The sequence below is a fragment of the Sapajus apella genome, unplaced genomic scaffold (assembly GCF_009761245.1).
Source record: "Sapajus apella isolate SASKATOON/1434 unplaced genomic scaffold, GSC_monkey_1.0 scaffold99, whole genome shotgun sequence".
In the NCBI taxonomy this organism is placed as follows: Eukaryota; Metazoa; Chordata; class Mammalia; order Primates; family Cebidae; genus Sapajus; species Sapajus apella.
Window position 1 is genome coordinate 755,787 of NW_022437039.1, and position 19,868 is coordinate 775,654.

General features: G+C 52.2%; 2 protein-coding genes and 1 pseudogene across 6 annotated transcripts in view; all 3 read right to left on the minus strand.

Annotated features, from left to right (window-relative positions):
- TRAP1 (TNF receptor associated protein 1) overlaps positions 1-1,518 on the minus strand; it is a 58,570-nt gene extending 57,052 nt beyond the window's left edge. For all 3 annotated transcript variants that reach the window (XR_004262557.1, XR_004262558.1, XM_032257965.1), the window contains exon 1: positions 1,342-1,518. Coding sequence is in view for 1 of the 3 variants with exons in the window: in XM_032257965.1 (XP_032113856.1) it covers positions 1,342-1,429 (88 nt within the window). In the remaining 2 variants the exon portion in view is untranslated. The remainder of the gene's footprint in view (positions 1-1,341) is intronic.
- A 6,304-nt stretch (positions 1,519-7,822) lies between these two features.
- Positions 7,823-8,439, minus strand: LOC116536272 (annotated as a pseudogene).
- Positions 8,440-11,624: 3,185 nt separating this feature from the next.
- CREBBP (CREB binding protein) overlaps positions 11,625-19,868 on the minus strand; it is a 165,879-nt gene continuing 157,635 nt past the window's right edge. For all 3 annotated transcript variants that reach the window (XM_032257967.1, XM_032257969.1, XM_032257968.1), the window contains 3 exons: positions 18,139-18,300; positions 17,555-17,836; positions 11,625-16,410 (listed from right to left, as the gene is read on the minus strand). In XM_032257967.1, the coding sequence (XP_032113858.1) occupies positions 14,236-16,410; positions 17,555-17,836; positions 18,139-18,300 (2,619 nt within the window). In that variant the 3' untranslated portion in view covers positions 11,625-14,235. The remainder of the gene's footprint in view (positions 16,411-17,554; positions 17,837-18,138; positions 18,301-19,868) is intronic.

Consider the following 19,868-nt stretch of genomic DNA (forward strand, 5'->3'; position numbering starts at 1 on the left):
GCTGAGGCAGGAGAATTGCCTGAACCCAGGAGGCGGAGGTTGCGGTGAGCCGAGATCGCGCCATTGCACTCCAGCCTGGGTAACAAGAGCGAAACTCCGTCTCAAAAAAAAAGAAAAAAAAGACATAACATTAATCGTTGAAGAAAATACCTTTGGAATAGGCAATCTTGATGCCTGCAAATGGGGATATAAATTAATAAGGCATTTTTGGACAATTTGGCAATATCTGCTAATGTTTCAAAAATGCATAGGCTTTGAAACATCAATTATAAAACTTTATATAAAGCTAAATACCGCACGCGAACAAACATGTAAGTACTAACCCATCCTATGCAGCATCGTAATAAAAATTAAAACCTGAAATAATCTTTATTGCCTCCATTAATAAGACAATGTTTAAAGCAAATGACACGTCCATCATACAGAATACTGTGTGATCACTAGAAAGCCCCGGGACCTGTGTACACTGACATGAAAAGATGTGGAAAGAATGCCCAGAGCGTTAAAATTTTCTGTAGCACAATGCATACATGGTTTAGGCTATTTAGAGAAAAATAGTTATACGGATACATTTATATTTACACGTGTGTGTAACAGTGCGCACAGCCCAGAAAAATGCCAAAACATTCACTGTTGTTACTTTCGAGTGGGAAGTGGGAGAGTAGAGGTTAGGGTCATTCTCTCTCTTTTCTTTTTACAAATATTTATTGGCACATCTATCAATTCCAGACTCCGAGGATACAGCTGCGTCAACCACCCCGAGTCCACCGGCTCTGGGAACCCGGGTGACCGCTGCTGGTTCACTGTGGCGTCCCCACAACCTGCACGGCGCCGGGCACTCAGTGGGGGCTCACATGTGCGTCCAATGAACGAATTAACAGTCTCTGCACTATCGGGGGGCGGGGAGGGGTAAAGCATGATCCAGGGAATTCAAACGATAACCCGAGTAAGTCTGTTCCCCGCGAAAGGCACCCGAAAAGACTCTGCGCTCTGCAGCGGCTCCACCTGCTCGTGCTAGACCTGACTAGACCTGAAGCTCCAGGAGAGACGACCCCGAGGCCGCTCCACCCGACCCCGCGACCGCCCAAACTCCGGCCTCCTTCAGGGCTCCGAGGGGCCAGTGGCGAGGGGAGTCCAGCCGAGGAAAAGGCTGTCCGGCCGGAGGTGACGAGAAGTGGAGCGAAAGGAAAGGAAACGCTCCTGCAGCGTCTGGCCTCACCGGACCTCACACGCCCATCAAGCAGGTGCCGGCGCCTCGCGCCCCGGAGCACCTAGGAGGAACGCCCCTGCCGTCTCTGTGGCCTGGCCCGCCTGATGCCCGTCCAGCCAGGCCGCCCTCACCTCCCGGGGCGGCAGCCAGCACCGGCGCCCGCAGCAGAGGCCGCAGTCGGCTGCTCCACAGCAACACCGCCCGCAGCTCGCGCGCCATGTTATCCTCCCAGAGCGCCGCGCGCAGCTACGCGGGACGGGACGGGGCAGGGCGGGGCGGGGCCGAGCAGGGCCGAGCGGGGACGTCCTTCGGCGCAGGGAGGTGACGTCACGGCGGGCGCCGGGCTGCCCGGACCGCTGCCTGCTCGGGTGCGTGGGCGGTTATGGCGCTCACAGTCTGGCCTGCGGCGGGACCTTTGTGACCTTGGGTCGCGTTGTCAAGGGCGACGGTCCCTTCGCGCGGAGCCGGGAGAGGTGGCCTCGCTGTCCCCGGCTCACGCTGGCCGGCTGCGCCTTGCGGATCGCATCCCTGGAATGGGGCGGATGTCAGTACCCACGCGAGGGTGTGGAGGCGGCGCTGGGGAAAAAGCAGTTCATGTCTCTGCGGCGTTTACGAATCCCAACCATCCTTCTAGGCCGCTTCAAGTGTCTTACAAACCAAGACTGGCCAGAAAGCTAAAGCGCATTAGGAAGGGAATTCCAGGCTTGACTGAGGGATTACACCAAAACGTGAACTCAGTAACCACGACCACCAGGAAAACGGGTTTTTCGTTTATTCCACTTCTCTTGCCCTTGCTAAGAGTCAAACTCTATAAGTTTATTCTGAGCCAACTATGAGTGTGCAGTGGAGGGAGTCACAGTCCCAAAAGGTCCTGAGAAGTTCTGCCCAAGGTGGTTGTGTTACAGCTTGGTTTTATACGTTTTAGGGAAACATAAGACATGGGTTGGTGCCGTTTGGAAAGGCAGGACAACTCAAAGGGTAGGGTACTTAGAGGTCATAGGTGGATTCAAAAATTTTCTGATTGGCAATTGTCTCAAAGAGTTGAGTTCTGGCTGGGCGTGGTTACTCACGCCTGTAATCCTAGCACTTTAGGAGGCCGAAGTGGGCGTATTGCCTGAGCTCAGGAGTTCAAGACCAGCCTGGGCAACATGGTGAAGCCCCATCTCTACTAAAATACAAAAAACTTAGCCGGGCATGGTGGTGCGTGCCTGTAGTCCCAGCATCTGGGGAGGCTGAGGCAGAAGAATCGTTTGAACCCAGGAGGCAGAGGTTACAGTGGGTTGAGATCATGCCACTGCCCTCCAGCCTGGGTGACAGAGCTGAGACTCCATCTCAAAAAAAAAAAAAAAAAAAAAAAACGAGTTGAGTTCTAAAGACCTGGAATAAAAAAAAAAAAAAAAAGGAGTGTCTGAGTGAAGATCAGTGGTTGTGCGCACCGGCACGGTGGCTCACGCCTTTAATCCCAACACTTTGGGAGGCCAAGGTGGGCGAATTGCTTGAGCTCAGGAGTTGAAGACCAGCCTGGGCAACACAGTGAAATACCCCCCCAAAAATTAGCCGGGCGTTTTAGCATGCACCAGTAGTCCCAGCTACTCAGGAGGCTGAGGCAGAAGAATTGCTTGAACTCGGAAGGCAGGTGTTGCAGTGAGCTGAGATTGCGCCATTATACTGCAGCCTGGGCAAGAGAGGGAGACTCCGTCTCCAAAAATAAAAATAAATAAAAACAACAGGTTGTAGAGACCAAGGTTCTTATTATTTAGATGAAGTCTCATAGATGGCCACCCTTACAGGTAATAGATGGCAAATGTTTTCACAAATGTTTTTTTTTTGAGATGGAGTCTTGCTCCGTCACCAGGCTGGAGTACAGTGGGGCAATCTTGGTTCACTGCAACCTCTGCCTCTGGTTCAAGCAATTCCCCTGCCTCAGCTTCCCAAGTAGCTGGGACTACAGGCATGTACCACTATGACCCGCTAATTTTTTGTATTTTAGTAGAGATGGGGTTTCATCATGTTGGCCAGGATGGTCTCAATCTCCTGACCTCGTGATCTGCCCACCTCAGCCTCCCAAAGTGCTGGGATTAGAGGCATGAGCCACCTCACTGGGCCTCAGAAATGGTTTCTATTCAAACCCTTAAAAGTTCCTAGACCCTCAGCTAATCTTTTCAGGATCAGAAAAAGACCTGGAAAGGTGGCTAGGTGCGGTGGCTCATGCCTGTAATCCCAGCACATTAGGAGGCTGAGTTGGGTTTATCACTTAAGGTAAGGAGTTCGAGACTAGCCTGACCAACATGGCAAAACCCTGTCTCCACTAGAAATACAAAAATTAGGCCGGGCACAGTGGCTCACGCCTGTAATCCCAGCACTTTGGGAGGCCAAGTCAGGCGGATTGCCTGAGCTCAGGAGTTTGCAACCAGCCCGGGCAACACGGTGAAACCATCTCTCTACTAAAATACAAAAAAATTAGCCAGGCATGGTGGCGCACACCTATAGTCCCAGCAACTCGGGAGGCTGAGGCAGGAGAATCACTTGAACCCAGAAGGCAGAGGTTGCAGTGAGTGGGTATCGCGCCACTGCACTCCAGGCTGGGCAACAGAGCAAGAGAGAGAAGACAACTTAGGACTAGTTTGGCCTGAGAGACTAGAGAGTGAAATGACAACTCAGCCTTATGTGTCCAGAGGAATTACACAGGCCACTCACGCAGCTGAGCAAGGCCCCCTCCCTGCTGGCGTGGCTGCCTGGTGGCTCTGTCCCTGCCACCTTGCCACCTCAAGACTGCTCCTTCGCCTGGGTGCTCTGGGCCTGGATTGCAGATGATTGGTGTCCTAAGCAGTGCCTGCCACATCCCAGGGTCCCCTTGGGTGTAAAGAGGGCCCCTCAGTCCAGGTTCTCACACTGGTCCTTGGGGCATGAATGGAGGACAGAAAAAGAAAAAGGACTTCGGGCAGGTGGAAATACAGACCATCTGGTTTCTCCCCCGAGGTCTGGCCTTGAAGGTGCCAACTCCGGCAAGCACGAGGTGAAGGGGACAGTTGACTGTCATTTCTGTTAGCCCCATCACTTCTTCATAGTCAGTGCCACACTGGCCTCCACAGCCTCACCCCTGCAGCTCATGAAACGTGAAGGATGGCAGAAACGTGTTCCACCTCGCCTGGGTGGTGGGTCAGGGATGCTAGCATGTGGAGCAAAGCATGACTTGATTTCCTCTTCCCACACAGCCTGCATTTGTCACAAGTGAACCGAACAGGAAGGACATCTCCCAGCACCTCTTTGTTCCCTGGGGCAAGCAGCATGGTCAGGGAGGTCCTTCCAGGTAACTTTGGGTTTCAAGCCCACTGTGAGGGGGCTGTTGGCTGCCCCTGGTGTTTCTTAGCTTTGGCTCTGCTGAGACTCCCATCCTGTTGGAGAGGATCTGAGGCTGCCACTGACTGGGTGCCACCTCCTTTTTTTTTTGAGAAAGAGTCTCACTCTGTCACCCAGACTGGAGTACACTGGCATAGTCTCAGCTCACTGCAACCTCTGCCTCCTGGGTTCAAGTGATTCTCCCACCTCAGCCACCTGCGTAGCTGGGACTACAGGCATGTGCCACCACGACCAGCTAATTTTTGTATTTTTAGTAGAGGTAGGGTTTCACCATGTTGGCCAGGCTGGTCTCGAACTCCTGACCTCAAGTGATCTGCCCACCTCGGCCTCCCAAAGTGGTGGGATTATATGTGTGAGCCCCTGTGAGCCACTGTGCCTGGCCAAAAAGAGTCTTTTTTTTTTCTTTTTTTTTTTTTTTTGAGACAGCGTCTTGCTCTGTCACCCAGGTTGGAGTGCAGTGGCATGATCCCAGCTCACCAGTACCTCTGCTTCCTGGGTTCAAGCAATTCTCCTTCCTCTGCCTCCCACGTAGCTGGGATTACAGGCATCTGCCACCACATCAGGCTAATTTTTGTATATTTGGTAGAGATGGGATTTCACCATGTTGGCCAGGCTGGTCTTGAACTCCTGATCTCATGATCCACCCACCTTGGCCTCCCAAAGTACTGGGATTACAGGAAAGAGCCACCATGCCCAGCCAAAAAAAGTCTTTCTTGCTGCTGGTCTGGAGCCATAGGGATTCCAGATCAGAGATGATAAAGCCTGCCCATCAAGCCTGATAAAACTTAGGTCCCTCGAATGCATTGGGTGGGGATGGATCAGTGTCACCCACACTAGGAGCTTGGCACTGTGAACACTAGGGGTGCCCAGCATGAGGGCTGTCAACGTTTCTTTTTCTCCAATGCCAAAGTTAACCAGTGGGGAACCCAACACAGGTAAGCTGATCCCCAACAGGCCTTTGTAAGACCTTGGTCACCACTTACTGCCTCCACGATGCTTGAGGGCTACATATAAATTCCCCACTTTCCCGAGGCACTCTCAAAGTGAGTCCAAGGTGAATGTGTGGATAGAGGACAAGAGGCGGAGGTGTAGGACACTTTTCCAGCAAAGGGTTAAGGAGCACGGCTCAGGGCCAGCACCCCCTCTGTCCCTTGATGCTCTGTGAACTTGAGTTACTAACCACCTTCGTTTTCCTACAGGAATACATGTAAACGGTATTTGCCACATGCCATTATTTTCCCATCTCTTCACTTTGTTAACCACAGGAGGAAGGCAGAATCTGGAAAACTCAATCAAGGTTGAGGCAGAGGCCCTTGCCCCAGGCCCAGGACTCCAGGCTGGGTGGTGTTCATTTCTCAGTCCCCTCTGCCTCACAGAGGCAGCCACTCACCCTTTATAGTCTCATCTGTCCTTCGAGTCTCTTGCTAATCCCCTTGAAAATATCTGAAATACTTACAACATTTTTTTCTTTCTTTTTTTTTTGAGACAGAGACTTACTCTGTCACCCAGGGTGGAGTGCAGTGGCACGATCTTAGCTCACTGCAACCTCTGCCTCCTAGGTTCAAGCAATACTCCTGCCTCAGCCTCCCAAGTAGCTGGGATCACAGGCGCATGCCACGATGCCTGGCTAATTTTTATATTTTTAGCAGAGACAGGGTTTTGTCGTGTTGGTCCGGCTGATCTCAAACTCCTGATGTCAGGTGATATGCCTGCCTTGGCCTCCCTAAGTGCTAGAATGACACATGTGAGCCACTGTGCCCAGACTTTTTTTTTTTTCTTTTTTGGGGTAGGGGGATGGAGTCTCATTCTGTAGTGCAGGCTGGAGTGCAGTGGCACGATCTCGGCTCACTGCAACCTCTGCCTCTCATGTGCAAACGATTCTCCTGCCTCAGCCTTCAGCCTCCTGAGCGGCTGGGGTTACAGGCACGTGCCACCATGCCCTGCTAATTTTTGTATTTTTAGTAGACACAGGGTTTCACCATATTGGTCAGGCTGGTCTCGAAATCCTGACCTCGTGATCTCCCTGCTGCGGCCTCCCAAAGTGCTGGGATTACAGCCATGAGCCTCTGTGCCTGGCCTTTTCTTTCTTTCTTTCTTTCTTTTTTTAATAGTTAAGAGATTTTTTTCTAATAGCTATAATTACAGTGCATGTTTGTCGAAATGAAAACTGAAAACAAGTATACAAAACAGTTGATTACTAATCGTGTATTGAAAGCAGTAAGAGGTTCCACGACACCAAATAGACCAGTTCTGAGGTTTCCCCAAGATAAATTTAACAGCTCCAACTTCAAAAAAGTAGAGGTTGTCTTTTTCTATGGCAAATCAGACCCTTGCAGGCCGAGGGAAAGAAAGCTATGTCACACACGGAGATGGGGTGCTCCCAAGGGGCTGTGGGTCTAGGTGGACCGTCTGCCCAGCTTGCACGCACTCCTGCTGGTGAGGCCCCAGACATCCTGCCAAAGTGTCTGAGCAAGCACTCTGGCCACATGCTGAAGGAGGGACAGGTGGGGCTGTCTCCCATAGGCTACCTGAAGGTGGGTGGGGCAGCCTGCGGGACAGTGGGGCAGCTGTGGGCTCCCAGCCTGGCCCCTGGGAACCGTGGGGGCACAGAGACAAGCACATGGCTACGGAATGCAGGGTGACCCAAGGACAAGCGAGTTGCGGGGGTCTCTATTGTGACCATGCAGAACTGATCGCTGTCTGCCGCGCCACCCGCCTTATGTTCCCAAGAACAGCCGGGCTGGCGACCGGCATCCAGGCCATAACTGCAAATCTATGCTAGGTAGGGTCTCCCTTCTGTGTGTTCAAGTGTTCTCGACTTAGATTTTTAACTATTTAAAAAAATGCACTGAGTTTGGGTTAAAAACCAATCACCAAAATAGATTTCAACACAGCTCTAAAGCCGAGGGTGCCCGGCTCTTCCAACACAGCGACTCCTGGAGGCCAGCTGCCCACAGGCCTACAACCCCTCTCAGCACTGAAGAGTGAGTTGACTTTTCTTTTTACGATAAAAAAGCTGAGTAATATTGCATAGGACTACCAGAAACTGCCTCATTGGAAACAAAAACTATTTACATTAAATAAAAAGCCTGGCCACAGGCTGCGTCTGCCACATTTACAGCACAGTGCGATGCACACGGTGACCAAACCACGGAGGCAGCTTCCGGCACTCACACCATGAGCCGCATGTTTGCCACATGAGAGTAAAGCAGAGGGTGAGAGGAGTGAGAGGCAGAGGGAGGGGGGTCGCATTCACTTCTGGTTCCGGAGCTGATTGGACAGCCAGTCCAGTCCCCCTGAGCCCGTCCCTGCTAGTGGCACAGGTGGCCTGAATGTACCAGTTCCTGTGGCGGAGCAAGTGCAGCCCCAGCTTGTCTGTGATCTCGGCCGCATTCATGGCGTTGGGGAGGTCCTGCTTGTTGGCGAACACCAGGAGGACAGCATCCCGGAGCTCGTCCTCAGCCAGCATCCTTGTGAGCTCCTCACAGGCCTCGTTCATGCGCTCTCTGTCATTGCTGTCCACCACGAAGATCAGGCCTTGTGTGTTCTGGAAGTAGTGGTGCCACAGAGGCCGGATCTTGTCCTGGCCACCCACGTCCCACACGGTGAAGCTGATGTTCTTGTACGCCACGGTTTCCACATTGAAGCCTATGGTGGGAGTGGTGGTCACGATCACCCAGCTTTAGCTTGTATAGGATCGTGGTCTTCCCCACAGCATCCAAGCCCACCATGCGGATGTGCATTTCCTTTTTGCCAAAAAGGCCCTTGAAGAGGTTGGCAAAGATGTTCCCCATGCTTGTGGACAGGTGGAAGGACACTGGCCAGGGACACCTCAGCGGCTGCTGCTCTGCGCCAGGTGTTGGTTTCGCTCCCACCCCTTTTCTTTCTTAAGAGACGGCGTCTTCCTCTGTTGCCCAGGCCACAGTGCAGTGGTGTAAGCATAGCTGACTGCAGCCTCGACCTACTGGGCTCAAGTGATCCTCATGCCTCAGCCGCTTCTATAGCTGGGACTCCAAGTGTGTGCCATCGTGCCTGACTAACTTTTTAAAAAAATTTTGTGGCCTGGGCGTGGTGGCTTTTACCTGTAATCCCAGCACTTTGGGAGGCCAAGGCAGGGGGATCACTTGAGGTCAGGAGTGTGAGACCAGCCTGGGCAACATGTTGAAACCTTGTCTCTACTAAAAATAAAAAATGTAGCCAGGCCTGGTGGTGGGTGCCCATAATCCCAGCTACTTACGAGGCTGAAGCAGAAGAATTGCTTGAACCCAGGAAGTGGAGGCTTCAGTGAGCTGAGATCATGCCACGGCACTTCAGCCTGGGCAACAGAGTGAAACTGTTGTTCAAAAACAAAATTTTTTGATGTGTGTAGAGGCAGGGGTCTTGCCATGTTCCCAGGCTGGTCTCCAACTTCTGGCCCTAAGCAATCCTCCCAGCTTGGCCTTTTAAAGGGCTGGGATTACAGGCATGAGCCTCTGTGCCCAGCCCTTGGAATACTTTCTTATCTATTTCTTTGTTTTTTTTTTTTTTTTTTTTTTGAGACGGAGTTTCGCTCTTGTTGCCCAGGCTGGAGTGCAATGGCGCGATCTCGGCTCACCGCAACCTCCGTCTCCTGGGTTCAGGCAATTCTCCTGTCTCAGCCTCCTGAGTAGCTGGGATTACAGGCACGCGCCACCATGCCCAGCTGATTTTTTGTATTTTTAGTAGAGACGGGGTTTCACCATGTTGACCAGGATGGTCTCGATCTCTTGACCTCGTGATCCACCCGCCTCGGCCTCCCAAAGTGCTGGGATTACAGGCTTGAGCCACCGCGCCCGGCAGAGCATTCTCATCTACTCGTCAAAGCTCCTAAGAGTCTACTTTGCTAGTCTGAGCATCATATTCACTTAAATTTCTTCAGTATCTTATCAGGAGCCTGTGTTTACCCACCTCTATTTATTATCAAATGTATACAAGTAATGCAGGTGAATTTAACCCAAAACATCCATATATCCATGAGGGTGCAATGTTTTCATGGTCTGAGGTGAAGAGACGTTCTTCTCATGCCTGCATGCCACTGCACATCTGTTACAGCACTGTGGCTGCAGCCTCTGCTTCCTGGCACACACTGTCCTGGCCTAAGAACTTCTTGGTAGCAAAATGGCCACCAATGTGCAATCGTCTCCTTAATGAAAGGTGTTTTTTTCTTTTTTTTTTTAAGAGACAGGGTCTCACTATGTTGCCCAGGCTGGAGTACAGTGGCTATTCACAGGTGCGATCCCACTACTGATTAGCACGGGAATTTTGACCTGCTCTGTTTCTGACCTGTGCCGGTTCACCCCTCCTTAGGCAACCTGGTAGTCCCCCGCTCCTGGGAGGTCACCATATTGATGCCGAACTTAGTGCGGACACCCGAATGGCATAGCACACTACAGCCCAGAACTCGTGGGCTCAAGTGATCCTCCTATCTCAGCCTCCCTAGTAACTGGGACTACAAGCACATGCCACCATGCCTGGCAATGAAAGGTGTTTTTTAAAAACAGCAGCCAGGCGCGGTGGCTCACGCCTATAATCCGAGCAATTTGGGAGGCCGAGGCAGGTGGATCACCTAAGGCCAGGAGTTCAAGACCAGCCTGACCAACATGGTGAAACATTTTGGGAAAAAAAAAACAAAAAAACACCAGTAGCTTATTTCACCATGGAGTACTCAAAGCATGTTTTGACTCAGACAAAATCTTTGGTTCCATTTTATAGTAATCAAAAAGACCAGGTGTGGTGGCTCATGCCTGTAATCCCAGCACTTTGGGAGACCAAGGTGGGCGAATCACTTGAGATTGGGAGTTTGAGACCAGCCTGGCCAACATGGTGAAACCCTGCCTCTACTAAAAATACGAAAATTAGCTGGGCGTGGTGGCTTACACCTCTAGTTCCAGCTACTCGGGAGGCTGAGGCAGGAGAATCGCTTAAACTCGGGAGGTGGAGGCTGCATTGAGCCAAAATAACACCACTGCGCTCCAGCTAGGGTGACAGAGAGACTTTGTCTCAAAAACAAAGAAATCACCACCATCAAAAAAACAAACAACAACAACAAAAAAACAGAAGACAGTTACATGTCTTCAATCTGAGCACTTTTTTTTTTTTTTTTTTTTTTGAGACACAGGGTTTCTCCACGTTCGTCAGTCTGGTCTCAAACTCCCGATCTCAGGTGATCTGCCCGCCTTGGCCTCCCAAAGTGCTGGGATTACAGGCGAGAGCTACCGCGCCCGGCCAATCTGAGGTCTTAAAAGAAGCCTCTCCCTGCCACATTACACAGGGGCAGCTCATTCTGTTTTTAACATGTGATGATTTCAAAGACAGCATCGAACACATGCTCTGTAGAGACAAACTCCACTGGGCATCTGCAATCTTTTTTTTTTTTTTCTTTTGAGATGGAGTCTCGCTCTGTCACCCAGGCTGGAGTGCAATGGTGCGAACTCGGCTCACTACAACTGCCGCCTCTGGATTCAAGCAATTCTCCTGCCTCAGCCTCCTGAGTAGCTGGGACTACAAGCAAGTGCCACCATGCCCAGGTAATTTTTTGTATTTTTAGTGCAGCCAGGGTTTCACTGTGTTAGCCAGGATGGTCTTGATCTCCTGACCTTGTGACCTGCCCTCCTCGGTCTCTCAAAGTGCTGGGATTACAGGTGTGAGCCAGCGCACCTGGATTTTTTTTTTTTTTTTTTTTTTTGAGTCTCGCTCTGTCATCCAGGCTGGAATGCAGTGGTGTATCAGCTCACTGCAAACTCTACCTCTCAGGTTCAAGCAATTCTCCCGCCTCAGCCTCCTGAGTAGCTAGGACTATAGGCGCTTGCCATCACGCCCAGCTAATTTTTTGTATTTCATAGAGACAGGGTTTCACCATATTGGCTAGGTTGGTCTCCAACTCCAGACCTCGTGATCTATTCACTTCGGCCTCCCAAAGTGCTAGGATTACAATCGTAAGCCACTGCTCCCGGCCCGTATCTGCAAGCTTATAATGACGAACTGTTGAGCTAACTCTAAGTCATTAGCCAAGCTGAACCATCTTTGAATCCAAGTCGTTTTACCAGTTTTTATTATAAACACCATCACATTTCAAGTTTCCTCTTTTTGATCACAAATATAGGACTTTTTCTTCTCCTCTTAAGTATACAGCATGAGACACAGCGTTGGGGCTTTCCAGCTTTCTTACAGATATTTCCTTAGACAAGCTTAGGGTTAGCATCCACATCCTTCGACATCTGGATTGCCCAAGATGGTTGCATGGGATGTAGCCTCCGAAAGGAATGAGGTTGGTACATAAAGTTTTGAATTCCAGGGTAACCTGAAACAGAGGCCCCTCCACTGCCCACATTAAAAGGCTGCACAACCAGGAGGGTGCTACTTTCTGAGTGTGGGCTTAGAGATGCTGCTCCTGGGCTCCAGCCCACTTCTTGTTTGAACACGTGGCTCAAGGCTTCCCCATGGGTGGAAAAGGTGAAGAGGATCATGGAGGTGTAAGAACCCAGCAGGCTGAGTAGGGATAGCAATCTCCACCGGAGGCCGGGCCTGTGTTGCCCTCCTGGGATGCGGTGAATGGGGGCTGGCTGGAGGTGCCAGATGGTGGTCTTTTGCCTGGTTTAATTATTTTACATTTTATAACTCAAGATTCAAAGCTGTATGGTAAAAGCTAGATTGGACCTTTCCAATTTCTTAGAAAGATTCCTTGAATTTAGATTCACAAATCAAGTATTCAAGTATTTTAAAAATATCTGTGACGGTAAGGGCTCAAATGGAAGCTATTTGGGCCATGATTTCTAAATTTACCATTACCCCCCACCTAGAGCACTCTTTGGCTGGTGGACTAGGGATAAAGTGAGTTCTCTGGGTGTCAGGGGCGGCAGACTAGGGGATAAACTTCAGCTCTCCCAACGACGGTCCTCCTTTGTTTTGCGGTTTTTGTGAACTGGTCTCACCCACTCAGTAAGGGGGTCTGAACTGGACTCCAAGGGAATTGGGACCATGTAGCCGAGTCCAAGTGTCTTTCAAAGTGGGGGACCTTTCTTACTGTAACAGGAACTGGAGCTGGTGCTCCAACATGTCTGCCCCTCAGCATTTTTCTCCAAGGCCACATAGGACAGGCTGCATGGTGGCGGCAGGATGTTGGGCAAAGTCAGGAAGCACCTTTCGAGCCTGGAGAGCACCCTCTGTCTCAAATTCTGGGAGTTGTGTATGTGGGGAGCTGCCTGAATATGGGAGGAAGCTCTGCTTCTGGGGGCGCAGCTATGACGGGCAGGGAGGATGGAGGAGTGGGCCAAGTGCAGTTTCAGACCAACTGGTGACCCTAACTGTGTTACATTCACCTGTGAGCCTCGAATGTGTGGGGCCAACACTGAGCCACCCACCTCAGTCTCTGGGAATAAACCCTCCAGGTGGCCGCTAAGCCTGGGCCACAGTTCCCAGCCGCCACCCATGCCACCACGACCACAACCGCAGCCCCAGCCTCTCCGCTATGAGCGAACAACCAGAACCATGTCTTACAAAGAACAGACTCCAAAAATATATATAAATAAATAAAAACCTTAAACATTCTTACAGGGATCTTAAAGAACAGAATACATGTTAAAAACCTCAGTAATTTATATCAATTTTAAGCGGTACTTTATATACAATGGGGAAAAAACACATGCATAGTCCAAATACAATGTTGAAAACAGCATTTTCATAACAAAAAACCCCGAACACTAAGTGTTAATACCATGTACATGAATTCAAGAAGGACCACCCTTTTTGTCTGTTGCACACAGTTTATTTAACAATATGATATAAGAAATGAGTTGGTATTTTACCATTCTATACAGTGATTGAATCTTCTCGAGTTTCGTATTTATAGTAATTAGAGCGCTTGCATGATTTACACTAGAATTGCTTTTCCTCATTTCAAGTTTCACATAGAAGAAAGAAAAGAAGGCTTCTTCTCTAGTAACATTAGCATGGTCTAAGAGTGATCATCCCTATTTTTTGTCTAAAACCAGTTTTATCAGAGAAACAAAGCAACAATTTCTACATCTGCAAGACAAGAGTTTGGCTTCAGCCATTATGTATAGATAGATGTGTGTGGGTGTGAGTACGTGTGTGTGCACGCCGGAGTCAATTCCTATCGTCCAGGGGTAATACTGGGAAACGCCCACAGAGTTCACTATAGAAAAAAAATCTTCCCGAAACATCAGAAAGTTATCGGGATACATTATAAGCTTGCATTATTTCAGGAATCAGTTCTGAATATTATTTTTCTTCTTACTTTTAAACATAAATGTTTAAAGTCTTGAAAATACAAATAAAAAATATGAATATAATGAACTTGTTTTTCCCATTAAAAAAAGGCATGAGTCACCAGCAATGACGACAAAAAGAATTCAAACAAACCCCCCTCCCCCCAAAACAAAAACAAAACGGAAATCCCCCCCCAAAAAAAAACCAAAGAGAGAGAGAGAGAGAGACCAGATATTTTAAATCAACTGGTTTTTAACAAAAAAATATATTCTTTGTATTGTTTCTTTAAACATCAATCCACCCTTCCATGGCTTGGAAGTTGCAGTTCCATCTAGGAATAAAAAGAACCTAGATGCCTGAATTTTCAGTACAAAAGGTCCAAGAACATGAAAGGGAAAAAAAGTGATGCTCTCACAATGCTACAAGCCCTCCACAAACTTCTCTAGCGTGTCCCCCGTGGTGTCCCCAACCAGGGACAGTTCACTGGACAGCGTGCTCCTGCTGGGGGTGTTCAGCTGGGGGAGCATTGCACTCTGTTCAGGGTTCCCCAAGTGTCCCTGATCTATGGAGCTGGCCATAGTAACTGCAAGTCCGGGGTGGGGGGAACCAGTCTGGGGTGAGACGTGGTGTGGCGAAGGCTGGGGCTGTATCCGTGGTGACGGGCTGGAATGTGGAGGCTGGGACTGGGGCCGAGGAGACTGGACAGGGGCTGGAGACCGCACCTGGTTACTAAGGGATGTAGCGATCTGCTGGCCAGGGAGATGCGAGGCCTGTGGCTGTCCTGAGAGCATGTGTTGCTGGGGGCTCATGGGATTCGGCTGGCCTGGGGACCCAATCTGCTGCTTCATCTGCTGCTGCTGCAGAATCCGCTGCTGCAGGGCTTGCTGGATGTTGGGGGTGCTGTCTGCCCCCATCCCTGGCTGCCCCATCTGGCTGAGCTGTCCCATCTGGGCCGCCATCTGGCCCATGGAGCTGCCCTGGAGGGGGAGATGCTGCTGCATGCGCTGCTGCTGCTGCATGGCTGGCGGGTAGCCTCCAGGTCCTTGAGGCTGCTGGAACTGGCCGTGCCCTGCCATGCCCCCAGCCATGCCAGCATTCCCTTGTTGCTGCTGCTGCTGTTGCTGCTGCTGTTGCTGCTGCTGCTGCTGCTGCTGCAGCAGCTGCCTCCGTAACATTTCTCGGTACTGTGGATTCATACTCGCCATGTTGGGGTTGTGTCCTGGGTTCATGATGTTCAGGGCCTGGCCCTGGGGGTTCAGGCCTCCTATTGCCTGTTGCTGTGGAGGCACACCGGGCCGTGGCACGCCAGCCTGCATGGCGTTCAGGTTCTGCAGGCTGGGCTGCTGGTGTATGCCGGGCTGGGGCTGCATGCCGGGCTGGGGCTGCATGCCGGGCTGGGACTGGAGGCCGGGCTGGGGCTGCATGCCAGGCTGATTGGCCACATACTTGGCTGTGCGCTGTTTGATGAAAGCTGCCATTAGCTGCGGGTTTGACTTGAGAATGTTCAGGACCTGCTGCTGCTGCTGAGGGGAGCTGGGTGACTTCAGGGTCCGTAGCAGGTCTTGCAGGGCGCTGGGGGAGATGCTTCTGGGTGGCTGCACGCTGGGCATCCGGGGCCCGGCCACAGCCGCCTGGGCCTGCATGGACATCACAGGCCTGGGCATGCCTGGCATTGGCTGCTGCTGGGGAAGGGGTGCTTGTTGCCACTGGCCGGGAGGCATGCTGGGCATGACGGGCCCGCTCACCTGGTTGGGTCGGGGCACGTTCAGGCTCACGGGGGCCATCTGGCTTCCTGGGGTCCCCATGCCCGTGCGCCCTGGGGGCATGCCGTTGTTGATATTCACCCGGTACAGGTGCTGCTGCTGCTGGGCCTCACGCTCAATCTGCCGAGCCGCTTCCACCGCTGCAGGTGGAGGCTGGGCAGGGGGTGGGGGTGCTGGCACCTGGCTGGTGGGCTTCCCTGCAGACACCGTGGTGGGGGGCTGAGTCCGGGCCACGCTGGGGAAGCCAGCTGGTGACATGCTCACGGGTGAGGGCTGGGGCTGGGCAGGGGGCTGCGGTGTCTGGGGCGTGCTGGGCTGCTGCGTGGGGGTCCCGGGTGGTGCTGAGGTAGGAGAAGGCAGACTCTGCTGAGGCACGTTTCGGGTGTTCATGGTGGCCATCCGCCGGCGCATGAGCTGGGCCTGCTGCAGGCGGTGCTGGATCTGCTGCTGGCGGAGCTTGTGTTTGATGTTGAGGCAGAAGGGCACGGGGCATTTGTTTTCTTGGCAGTGCTTGGCGTGGTAGCAGCAGAGGGCGATGAGCTGCTTGCACACCGGGCAGCCCCCATTGGTCTTGCGCTTACAGCCCTTGGTGTGCTGCACCACCCGCTTCATCTTCTGGCAGGACGGCAGCGAGCAGTTGGCGTTGCGGCACTGGCATGCGTGCACCAGCGACTGGATGCAGCGCTGGATGCTCAGCCGGCGGGACTCCTGGGGGCTCTTTGACTGTGGCTCGCCCTGGCTGCTGCCCTCGTCGTCCAGGCCCAGCCCCCACTTCACCATCTTATGGGCATGGCTCTTCGTGTTATAGCAGTTGATGCAGAGGTCGTAGTCCTGCAAACAAGAAAAGGGGACAGGCTAGTGTCAGCATGGGGCCCAACACCAGGCACCCTGGCTGTTTCCCTCCACCACTAGGTCTGGGTCTGTGCCAAGAGACCCAGACAGGTGACCCAGACAGGATGGAAGCATGGACAGGACAGGAGCATGGGCCGTGTACATGCTGCTCCCAAAGACCTTGACTCCTGGGAACAGCCCTGAAGGCTCAAAGATAACCAGACTTATGCCCTGAGACCCCTCAGCCTGTGAGTTCATGGACAGTAGACACCAGCCCCCTTCCTTTTGGCCTCCTCTGCCCAGGGAGTCACACTGCCCCCTGCCACGGCCTGTCCTGCTTCTGTACCTGGACTGTGAAGCCTGACAGTGAAAGGCCGAGGGAGGCTAGTCCCTCCCAAAGCACCGACAGCTGCCATGAAGCGCCTCTGGGAAGGCCTGGGCTACCCTACCCATAGCTCGCCAGTGGGCTTTCCCCAATGTGGAAGCTGAAGTTACTGAAAACTGCTTGCACCTGGCAACCTGACGGAGCCCTAGAACCAGGTACGAATTCTGTGTTCATAGAAAGAGGTTAAAAACTGCCGCATGCAACTAGAAAGAGGACAAAGGAGACTGGAGAAAGCTGGAGTGCGGAAGAGAGGCGTAAGAAGGTGCAGAGAGAAGAAAGGCCCTCACTCGGCTGAGGACCCGCTCTGCCCGTCTACAGACACCACAGCAAGTGAGTGGGCTCCGGGGTGGCAGGTGACGGTGACTGTCCTGGGAGGGGAATGGTGGTGGGGTCTGTCACCTACCTGAGCCCATGCAAGGGACACCCATGCAAGGTACCAGAGGGGCCCAAGCTACCAAGAGGACAGCAGGTGTTCCTAGCCATTTAGCAAGACCAGAACTGGGCACAGACAGGCCAGACTTCCCAGCAAAGCCTTCCTCTGGCTGTCCCCAGGGTCAGGCCTGCACCACTGCCAGGCCTGTGGACATGGCTACACAGAGTAGTTTTAGGAAACACAAACATGGCAATGCCTTCTGCCTTGTGACACTGTCCTAGTTCCAGAGGACTCAACGCAGCCGCCATCAGGTAAAGACACCGACCCCAACACCCGTGCAAAGGGACGGATGCTTCATCAGCCCCGGGGCCGGCCGCGGGGCCTACCTCGCACACAGTGCAGTGCCAGCGCGTCTCCACGTGGTGCTTGCACTCGTTGCAGGTGTAGACGAAGCGGTCCTGGCCCTGGGTGTGCAGCTCCACCAGCATACACAGCGTGGACCACTTGGAGCGGCGCAAGGAGGAGAACTCCCAGTGCTTGTCTCTGGCCAGGGTGAGGAAGGCGTCTCGCCCATCCATGAGGTCGCAGCTAAGCAGGGGATCAGGGTCGACGATGGGGGGCAAGGTGTTGATGACAGGCCCGGCGTGCAGATGGATCACGAAGAAGACCTGCAGGAGGGGAAGGGATTTAGTCTCACACAGGGGACGTGGCACCTCTGGTGGTAAGCTTAGGGCAGGTGCAGCCAAGCCAACCTGCAGGATAGGCACGTGGCTGAGCCTGATGGCCCTGATGCTTTGGGATGGAACAGAATTGGTGACATGTTGCATGACATCAACTAACTGGTCCACCTGGTCTCCTGAGGGCCACCTCCATCCCACCACAGATCTGCACAGGGCCCACGACTGCCAGCTGCACGTCTTTCCCTGCTCTGGGCTGGAGGCAGGGCTGCAGCACCACACCCCGCGCCCACCTCCTTGTGCTTCTCCATGGTGGCATAGAGCTTCTGGGACAGGTCATTGGACACATTGGGCATGCTGGGCTTCTTCTTGTTGGCGCGGCTGATGCTGCTTTTGTTCTTGTTGGTCTTCTTATTGTTCTTCTTCTTGGCATTCTTGCTGTCGCCCTGACTGCCCTGCAATAACAGGCAAGGTTGTGAGACCAGGCAAGTGCTCCTCCACACCTGGCATGGACTCCCAGCTCCAGGGCCGTGGGTGTCAGGAAGCTCAGGCCAAAGCAGGTCACCACCAGGCAGACCCCACACGTGCACAGCCATAGGCAGCTATAGATGCTGCTGCCTTCAGGACAGAGCCGGGCCTGTCCTCAGACAGTGCTGGTGTCACTATAAGCTTTATGCTATGTTGCCTTTTGAGGGGAAAACAGACCCAGAGTGTGAGTTCAAAAATGAATTAATTACAGCAGTAGGGGGCATTTCCACTGTGCCACAACCATACATGGAAGATTCCACATCACAACTGTGGTCAGCCTTGAGGAAGGCTCCACACACCTGAGAAAGCATGAGAGCTTCCAGGAGACAGGAAAGTTGTTCACGGCAGAAGCAGCTGCCCTGGCAAGAGCAGGGACTCTGAGGCTCCTGCAGGGTCCATTCAAGGCCCACCAAGGGCGGGCCAGCTCCCTGCCAGGGCCATCAGTGTTACGCCTGACTGGCTGAAGTTGTGATTGCTCTCAGCCCACAGGCTCCTCCTCTGGAAAAATGCAGGCTTGCTACTCATTACACTTCAACAGAGAAAACTCAACTAGGTCCAGACACCTTTTTTTTGGTGCAGTGGTACAATCTTGGGTTCAAGTGATTCTCCCAACCCAGCCTCCCGAGTAGCTGGGATTATAGGCATGCACCACCACACCCAGCTAATTTTTCTATTTTTAGTAGAGACAGTGTTTCACCATGTTGGTCACGCTGGTCTTAAACTCCGTTAACCTCAGAGAATCTTAGTGTTCAAAGATGGGTGTCAGTCCAGGGACAATCCAATAACTCTGCCCAACTGACAAGGAGCTGAAGGAGCCAAAATGTCATGCAAGATCCTCTGTGAGATTAAGGGACAGAAAAGGAACATGAGAAGAAAACTGAGAAAACAGGAACAAAGTGTGGACTTTAGTTAATAATAATGCATCAATAAATGGCTCACCATGGCAGCAAATGTGCCACACAAAGGTAAGACATTAGTAACAGGAGAAACTGGGCGCTAGAATTACAGTGGAACTCTGCTCAATTTCTGTGTCAGCCCTAAAACAAAAGAAGTCTATTTTTTTTTTTTTTTTTTTGAGACGGGAGTATCCCTCTGTTGCCCAGGCTGGAGTGCAATGGTGTGATTTCGGCTCACTGCAACCTCTGCCTCCTGGGTTCAAGGGATTCTCCTGCCTCAGCCGCCTGAGTAGCTGGGATCACAGGCATGTGCCACAACGCCCAGCTAATTTTTTATTTTGAGTAGAGACAGGGTTTCACCATGTTGGCCAGGCTGGTCTTGAACTCCTGACCTCAAGTGATCCACCCACCTCGGCCTCCCAAAGTGCTAGGATTACAGACATGAGTCACTGCACCCAGCCGGAAGCCTATTTTTACAAAATTATAAAAGAAATATGGCCGGGCGCGGTGGCTCAAGCCTGTAATCCCAGCACTTTGGGAGGCCGAGGCGGGTGGATCACAAGGTCAAGAGATCGAGACCATCCTGGTCAACATGGTGA